The sequence below is a fragment of the Nematolebias whitei genome, chromosome 13 (genome assembly GCF_014905685.2).
Source record: "Nematolebias whitei isolate Nwh7 chromosome 13, NemWhi1, whole genome shotgun sequence".
Classification (NCBI taxonomy): Eukaryota; Metazoa; Chordata; class Actinopteri; order Cyprinodontiformes; family Rivulidae; genus Nematolebias; species Nematolebias whitei.
The window spans coordinates 43,503,427-43,512,927 of record NC_056510.1 but is presented as its reverse complement, the minus strand read 5'-3'; the positions used below and the strand labels follow the sequence as shown (position 1 = coordinate 43,512,927).

The following is a 9,501-nucleotide window of genomic DNA, read 5'->3' as shown; positions in this document are numbered from 1 at the left end:
CTTCAATATTTTTTCAATAAACAATTAATTGTTTTTCTTTTTTTTTTTCTTTAGTTTTGTTGCGCAACTCCACAGGAATTAACCAGTTCCAGATTTCCATCGGCCATCACCAAAATCAAGAAAAAGTAACTAAAACTATCCTAAAAGGACAAATTTACAAAAATCAAAGGGCTTATTTAATACTTTGAGGGTATGTCTTCTATTCGGCCACAAAAGTAACAAAAAGAGAATGATCTTTTAGTTAACAAGACCATTTTTGAGTCATAAAATACATAGATTGAGTGGGCGTGTCGCCACCGCATTTCTATTATATTAAAAAAACAAAGTATGTAAAATGAACGACTCACCGTAGAGTGGTTGCCAGTTAACACCCAATTTAAGCTCTCGGTCATGTTAATTTGGCTCGATCCAGCCGTATTCTCCCGTGTGTTTGGAAGACGCCAAGCTCACGCAGCTAGCCACAGTGACAGCAGCAATAGCAGTGGAGGGGGTCCAAGTTCACCTCTCACTCGGAACTTATAGTGAGTGTGGCATCAGTTTGACCCGCCAAAATAAAATACGGGTTAATTATCTTGTGCAGGTTACAGTCGCAGGTGATTGTCTGACTTCAAAGACGCTCAGCTCAAAGCTGGCGCGGGAAACTGGGATGGGCAGTTGTTTAAGTCAAAAGTTGATTTGAATATTGTTAATAATCCACCACCGCGCCAGCCTGATGGCCGCGGTGAGTTAAAACACAGACAGTTTGGTGGCAGTAATTCCGTTAAGGCGCTGGACTCACCCGGAGACATCCAAGTCTCTGTGATACACAGAAAGTCCAAATCGTGCTCTTGAAAGTAATCCCTGAGGATAAAAGTTTTGTTGGTAGCAGATCTTGCGTTGACCAAACACCTCTGGATATTGTCCAAAGTAGAGCTAGCAGCGGTGGAGTTAGCATGCGCTAATGGCCGCAGGTTTTCAATAACAGCCCCTCCAGGTCGGTCCAGGTTGCCGCCCCACCCGTGGAACTTCTATGAACTCTTATCATAGTTGCATCAGCTGACAGAAACTGTAACGTCTTATCAGGACTATGGAAACTATCCAGAAGTGTTCATGGACAAATCTCACCATCTTGTCATCCATGCATATGTATTGTGTCTATCTACATTGCTTGCTGTGGTAGATTTTTTTTTTTTATGCCTTAAACTGTGCCCTGTAAGGTTGTAAACTTAAACTGTGCCCTGTAACGTTCCGCCTTCGATCCGCCTTTCTTCTGGATCGAAGGCAAAATGTTTCAGCACAAAAAAAGAAACTGTCCAGATGACCTGACCGAAAAATGTTAGATTGTATACCTGGATTATTGAGCATGGACTTTGTTGTTTTCAACCAGTTTGACAAGACTGTCAACAAGGAAGAGGGCCGGCAATGGAGGAGGGGGCGTGACAAAGAGACCATCTTAGCACCAACATAACTGGTTTGTTCCACTTTGGAGTAAGCTGTTGGGGGAAGAATCAGTTTTATGTTGTGTGTTTCCTTGACTGATGAAGCCTTCTGGATTGAAGGCAAAATGTTTCAGCAGAAAAAAAGAAACTTTCCAGATGACCTGACTGAAAAATGTTGGAGGGTGAGAAGTACTTGTACCGAATGGCGAGACAGCGGGATCAGGCTTGAAAGGATGTGCAACAGGTTAGGCTTGTTGAAGATAGGAATGGTAATGTTCTAACAAGTACAGAGAGTGTGATGGGAAGATGGAAGGAGTACTTTGAAGAGCTAATGAATGAAGAGAATGAAAGAAAAAGAAGAGTAGAGGTCATAGAAACTGTGGACCAGGAAGTGGGAAAGATTAGTGAGGGTGAAGTCTGGAAAACTCTGAAAAGAATGAAGAAAGGAAAGGCAGTAGGACCTGATGACATACCAATGGAGGTTTGGAAATGTCTTGGAGAGATGGCAGTGAGGCATTTGACCCCAAATATTCAATGGCGTATTTGAGGGTGAGAAAATGCCTGAGAAAAGGAGGTGGTCTGGTACACATTTTTAAAAACAAGATGTACAGATGTACAGTTGTAGCAACTACAGGGGAATTAAGTTGATGAGCAATGCATGAAGGTCTGGGAGAGAGTTGTGGAAGCAAGATTTAGATGAGAGGTGACTATCTGTGAACAACAGTATGGTTTCATGCCAAGAAAGAGCACCACAAATGCCAGCTTTGCTTTGAGAATGTCAGTAAGTGCCGCTTTGTTGTGGAAGTCAGACTGTTACCAGGAGTAGGTAGGCCTCTTTCATACTTGAGCCTGAGGGAAAGTACCAGAAATTTCCAGCCTAGGTTAATGGGAAACAGATGAGATGGAGAGAGGCACACACTAACACACACGCAGGCAGAGAATAGGGAGGGAGAGAAAAAAGAAGACATTCTCCTAATGAAATTGTCATTCCTTAAATAAAGAAACAAGAACTGTTGATTTACAAACGAATCAAGTAAAGATAATCAAGTTGATATTATAATCTGTTGTGATTTTAAAATGTATTTTGTGTTTTAAGTTTGTTTCATGATGTTGAGAGTTTAAGAAGGAAGTGAACTGTCTTCTTAGAACATGTTTCCTCAGAAATGTTATATGAGTGATGAGTTACTCAAAAAGAGTGTTTCACAATAACGCTTCCTGAGGCAGCTCCGCGCAAAACATGAATCCATATAAGGAAACAGAGAATAAAATAACAAATGAAGTTGAAGCAGAGAAGATCCGGACTAAACCGGACAGGTTAAGGTGACACCCAGTTTTTAATATGTGTAAGAATGATGCAATTATCTCCTATAGACATGCATAGAAGTCCTGAACCAACTCCAACCCAGAAAGGAGGGCAAAAGAAGTGGGGTAATACATCAGAGGTGGTAACCAAAACTCACTCTATAAGTACACGCTGATCTGACAAACTGAGGCTGAAGACAACTGGAGTGTGAGAACAGGATAAGTTTTTTGACAGCTCCAGCTGAGGAAGAAATTGGACGAATCTGAAGAGAAAGCTCCTCTGTGAAGTGGCAGAGGAGTTTTTCTTCACTTTAGCCCGGATCATCACCCTGATCCTATTTCTTCAGATTCTGAACAGCTGTTGAGCCTGAGGCGGCCTCATTCAAGAGCAGGTGAGGTAATCTGCTCCTTAATGCACCGGAATTCTTAGGAATTCCACCAGAGAGTGATGGTAGGGAGACGTCTCAAAGATTTTGTCCTTTGTCAACCTTTAAATCAGCTCAGAGCGGTAGCCTACAGAATTGCAAGCAGAGAGACTGATTATATTGTGGATTCAATTGCTCGGGGTTGCCAAAGGTTGTTAGAAGTGGTAAGGATAATATATATTGGATCAGGTTGTGAATTGGGGGTGATTGTGAAGGCTTTTGGAGAAGTTAAGTGCGTCAGAACGACCCTAGGGGCTCCTAGGGCGTGGTCAGCTTCCCCAGCTCTCCTCAGGATCCAAGAACCACCTTGCCAAGCAGACTGATCAATCTCTGGAGTTCATCTAAATCTCAGAGCCACTTATTAATCACCATGTATCCTCTGTAATCGAATGTAATCACTGTGTTGGATTGTGCTTACCGCTGTTCCCCCTGCAAATCATTGATTAAAGCAAAGCAAAACGTAAAATTCCGGATTCTTATTTCAACACCCCTTTGTTCATGGAAATGGAGAACTTGGTTCAATGTTAACAACAAAAGTTTAGGAGGTTTTTAAAGGTTTCGTAGCTTTAATTATAAAACATCATCCAAGAATCTTATTCCTAGATTCCAAACAAAACCAGATTGGATAACAATTGCAACGCTAAATTAGGAGATGAGCAGCCATGAACGTGCGCTTCCTCGTCTGCCGAACGTCCCCATTCCTGCTGCTAGGTCGGGCGAGGCACGAGGTGAGATTCTGGGTGTGGTGCAGGATAGGAGTTGTTAATAGTCTGGGTGAATCATCTCAACACAGCCTTAGAGTAAACTGTCCTAAAAAATAGCTACGGGTGATACCTGAGCCTTAGGATTAGTTTTAGACCCCTTGGAGGAGAAGGCTGCAGTGAGGGCGTGACATGCGTCCTGTGTCTACCTCACTGAGGAAGCAAAACAAGAATGCTGATGGAGAAGTACATATAGGATCAGAAAGAACTCCATTGTGTCTTTGTGGCATTAGAAAAAACATGACAGGATGCCGAGGGAGGAGGTGTGGTTTTGCATGAGGAAATCTGGAATGGCAGAGAAGTATGTTAGACTGGTACAGGACATGTATGAGGACAGCAGAACAGTGGTGAGATGTGCTGTATGAGTGATGGATAGCTTCAAGGTGGAGGTGGGAGTGCATCAAGGATTGGCTCTGAGCCCCTTCTTGTTTGCTCTGGTGATAGACCGACTAACAGATGAGGCCAGGCAGAAAATCCCCCTGGACTATAATGTTTGCAGACATTGTGATATGTGGTCAGAACAGGGAACAGGTGGAAGAGAACATGGAGAGGTGGAGGTATGCACTTGAAAGAAGAGGAATGAAAGTCAGCCGTAGTAAGACAGAATACATGTGTGTGAATGAGAGGGAGGAGGTGGAACAGTGAGGCTACAAGAAGTAGAGGTCATAAAGGTGCAGGACTTCAAGTCCTTGGGATCCACTGTCCAGGAAAATGTGGACTGTGCTAAATCAGAATCAGAATAAGCTTTATTATCATTGTACCGAGATACATTGAGAATATGTCCGTACAGTCGTCCGAAATATGGGCGGAGTGCACATAGCTGCTGCTCTTTAGGAGCACAGCCTCTTATTCTTTTCAGAATACTTTTAGATAGAAAAGGAGAAAAGTCCATGAGGGTGGATAGTGGTATTACAAAAAAGAAAAGAAAGAAATAGGAGCCGATAACTGGGCCCTTTCATACAAGCTTGACTGTAAAATAGCCTAAATAAACCAGTACTCCTCTGGACTGAAAACAACATAAGACATTCTAAGCTCCTGAGTTAAAAAAAAACATATACTGCTGTCCTTTTAGCACACCACTAGAAAGACAACCCCCTCCCTAAGTTAAAAAGTAAAAGAGTTTAAAACCATAGAGTATTATTTTATTAAGTTATTTTTAACTTAAGTTAATATTTACACTAAACTTTTTACATATAGAAAATCATCACTGAATGTACTTTTACTTGATTGTTATTTTAATATTCTTCAACTTTGTCTTATATTCAGTTTGTTTGTTTTATATTTATTTATTTATAGTTTGCATGAACACGTTGACATGCCAACAGCTCTACATGGAATAGATAATGAAAGCCATAGAGAACAAAGAAATCCTATTTAAATACTTAGTCTGATTGAGTTTTCTCAAGATAAACACACCACACCGCAAACTAATGTGGTTATCTGTAAAATGTGTGTCGTTTTTAAATTGTGCACTGCTTTTAAAAACATTGATCCACCCATTCAAGGCTTTAAATATCTTGATTACTGACATGAATGTGACATACATTACTCTTGATGGTCATGTGGAGTTGGAAAAATATAGATTTCTTTATTTTGTTATCATGCTCATAGTATATATTTTAATCATGTCCAGTAATTCTACCATTGTGTGGCTTATTGTGATTCACAAAAACCTCCATGAACCCATGTACATTTTCATTGCTGCTTTGTTAATTAACTCTATTCTTTTCAGCACAGGAGTCTATCCAAAACTACTGATTGACTTTTTATCTGAAAAACAGACCATCTCTTATCCAGCATGTCTATTCCAGATCTTTGTTTTTTACTCTCTGAGTGGATCTGAATTCTTACTGTTAGCAGCCATGGCCTTTGACAGATACGTGTCTATATGTAAACCTCTGCAATATCACACAATTATGAGAAAAACAACTATGAGCATTTTGCTTGTCTCAGCGTGGCTCATACCTTTTTGTCATCTTGCTGTGTCAATCATAGGGAATGCAAATCAAAAACTCTGCAGTTTTACTTTGAATGGAATTTTTTGCAACAACATATTAAACTATATTTTCTGTGTACGTTCAAGGGCACTGTTAACATTTGGCTTAGTTACTCTTTTTAATATTTGTTTTCTTCCTGTGTTCTTTATACTTTTCACTTATACAGTCATTTTAATGAAATCCTATAGAAGTAGCATAGAAGTCAGAAAAAAAGCTGCACAGACCTGTTTACCTCACCTGCTGGTTTTAATGAACTATTTTTGTTTGCTTACTGTTGACACAATTATAGTTAGACTGGAAACAGATATTTCCAAGATTGCACGTTTTGTAATGATTTTGCAAGTAATAACTTACAACCCTCTTTGCAATCCAATAATATATGGACTAAAAATGAAAGAAATTTATAAATATACCAAAAGGTTGTTTTTTAAGGCAAAGTAAACTCTTGTTCCCCCCCCCCTGTGTTTGTCATGTTGATAATCTTTACAAATGTCATACCATCTTTATTGGAAAACATTGATTTCTAGTTGTTACAATGACAATTTCGAATTTTTATATTTTTTTCAGAACTGTGGGTCTCTGTTAAAATGATTTTTAAGCATTCATATTTATATTGCAGTCATAATAGTGAAATAGTCCTTAAGTGTAATAATTCATTCATTCAACCTTTATTTAGACAGGTAAATCCCACTGAGCCAATCAATCAACAGGCTAATTTGAATTGACCACTAAAAATATTTCTGATTTTTTTTAATGTGACATTTTTTGTGAACAAACTAGGATCATGGAGGAAGTGCAATACAGATAAACCTTTGACACAATATAGTTTCACTCTCCATTTTCCTCTCTGTACTCTGGTGAACTCAGACATGTTTTTCCGGCGCTTCTGGCCTGTGAACTCTTAAAGAGCCTCTTTTTTTCTGCATACCTCCTAGTTCAAAGGATCAGCTGGTCTCTCAACAAAATTGATCAACTTCTCCCGACAGGAGTCAGGGTAAGGAGGACCCTCTTACCTAGACGGAAACAAATTGGATTCATGATGACAACTGGGTTTTGTTTTTTTTGGCTGTTTGGCTGGTGAATTCTGGATTGTCTACAAATTTGTGTGGATGTGTCGAAACTTGGCAGCGCTCAGACTGAATTATGTGGAGTTGCGTCAGAGAGGTAGTGCAGCTGTTATCAGGACTGTGGTCTCTCTCTAGCAGCACCCATGAAGGTGGGAATAATCTTGGAGATGCTGTGAGCTCGACTTTAAGGAATCAATTTGGCTGTCTGGAGTTTCTGTCAGAGGAATGTACCAGTAAGACTTTAAAAGGCAGAAACAACAATTTACGAGTTCTGCCTGACCCAAACTGTGGCCTTGATGCCGGACTTATCTCAACTCCTCCTGGAATGTTCAGAAAACAACAAAGATGCTTTGACTGTTTCCTCACCCCTCCCTTCCCCAAGGCCGTGGACATGTGACAGAACCTCAACTGAGCTGAAGATGAACGTCACCTCTTATCTGGACAATGGCTGAGGGGGGGCTCTGGACTATGCTACGACTTTACCTTAAAAATTCAATGTCTTCACCGCCTATATGTAAATGTATAACGTCTGTTTATGTTGCTTTGCTGTGGTAGGTTTTTTTGATGCCTCAAATCGTGCCCTGTCTAGGACACGGTGTGAGAGATCTTTTTTTTATACCGTCTCTCCTCATGTTTTCTTCCTTTTTCTCATCTAAGCAAATTATTATTCTGAATAAGAATAAGAGGGCCACACTTTTTCTTTAATAGCAGCAGCTTCGTGCACTCTGCCCATCTTTTGGACGACTGTACATACATGTTCTCGTTGTATCTCGGTGCAATGATAATAAAGTTTATTCTGATTCTGAGTTATTTGATCAATGTGGAACTCCATCTATCCATTATCTTTTACCAGTTTCTACCTTTTGGGTCATGGGGGTCACTGGTGCCCATGTCCAGCTATCACAGTGAGAGAGGTGGGGTACACCCTGGACAGGTCACAAGTCCATCACAGGGCCACATAGAGACAAGCAACCATTCACTCTCTCACTCACACCTAGGGACAATTTAGAGTTACCAATCAGCCTAACATGCATGTTTTTGGACTGTGGGAGGAAACCGGAGTACCCGGAGAAAACCCACAAATGCACGGAGAGAACATGCAAACTCCACCCAGAATGGCCCCTGGACCGGGGTTTGACCCAAGGACCTGCTCGCTGAGATGCAGCAGCTCTACCAATTGCGCCACCGTGCTGTGCATGGAAAGCCATTTCGTTCAAAATTAAATAACTAAATAGCGTTATTTAAAATTTATTTAAAAATATTCCATTAAATAAATAAATGTTCCCATGTAATAAAACATTTAAATAGAAATGTCTAGTTTTTTCCTCCAAGATTTATTTTTTATTTATTTCAAGATTTATTTTTTATTTATTTCAAGATTTATTTTTATTTATTTCAAGATTTGTTCATTTAATAATGGAGTTTTATGTTGTGACACTTTTAAATTTGTACTTTGTAAAGTTACTTTACACATTTCAGGGGCTTTTATTTTTTAACCCCGTTTTGTCATTTTATGCTGTTTTTATTTCATGTTCTTATCTTAAACTGTTGCCAACCTGTACATGGAGGAGGTAGAAAAGAGAGCCATGACGTCCTTTTCAGGGACACCACCAAGTCATTGGTTCAGGTATGTTGACGACACCTGGGTTAAAATTAAATCTCAGGAAGTCCAACATTTTACTGACCACATCAACTCTGTGGATAAATAAATCAAGTTCACACGAGAAGATGAAAAAAAATGGCAAGTTGGCTTTCTTGGACTGTGAGGTCTCAGTCTCTGATAGAAGGCATTTGCAAACTGAGGTGTACCGCAAACCCACCCACACAGACCAGTATTTGCAGTTTGACTCCCATCACCCTTTGGAGCACAAGTTAGAGGAGTCATCAGGACTCTGTATCACAGAGCAGACAGCGTCCCCACTAGCTCAGGAGCCAGGCAGAAGGAAAAATCCCACACAAGACAGGCTCTAGAGCAATGTGGATATCCTAACTGGGCCTTCCTGAAAGCAGAGAAGAAACCCAAACAGAACTCCAGTCAGCCAACAGGTGAAAAGGAGGAACCCAGACCAGTGGTCATTCCGTATGTTGAGGGAGTATCAGAGAAACTGAGATGTTTATTTTACGTCCCAGTGGCTTTTAAACCCCAAATACATTACAGCAAAGACTGGTTCATCCCAAAGATCCAGTCCCCCGGCAAAAACAGAGTAATTGTGGGATTCCTAGTCTTTCATACCTCTACTTCCTTCCTACACAGTCAACGAGCACCTAATGGATCACACCTGCACCTGATTCCTGACCAGCACCTGCTGCACTATTTAAACCCATGCCAGACGTTCAGCCAACGCTTGAGCATTGATTGCCTTTGGTAAATCAGCGAAAGCCTTCACGTGTACTTTGGTGAATCCTGACTAACCTTGTGATTTTCTGTCCGTCTGCCAGTTCTGCCTCGTCCTGTTTTCTCGGCTCCCTCCTGACTCCTTGGCTGCTCTGGTCCTCCGAACCTGCACACCAGCATTACCCACTCAAGGCCC

The 9,501-nt window shown here is 40.6% G+C and overlaps 1 protein-coding gene across 1 annotated transcript; it reads left to right on the top strand.

Moving 5' to 3' along the window:
- The first annotated feature begins 5,429 nt into the window (after positions 1-5,429).
- On the top strand, positions 5,430-6,344 carry LOC119419351 (olfactory receptor 4N2-like). The gene has a single exon (XM_037686659.1). It carries the CDS (start codon positions 5,436-5,438, stop codon positions 6,342-6,344), a length of 909 nt encoding a protein of 302 aa, XP_037542587.1. The 5' UTR covers positions 5,430-5,435.
- Positions 6,345-9,501: the final 3,157 nt, after the last annotated feature.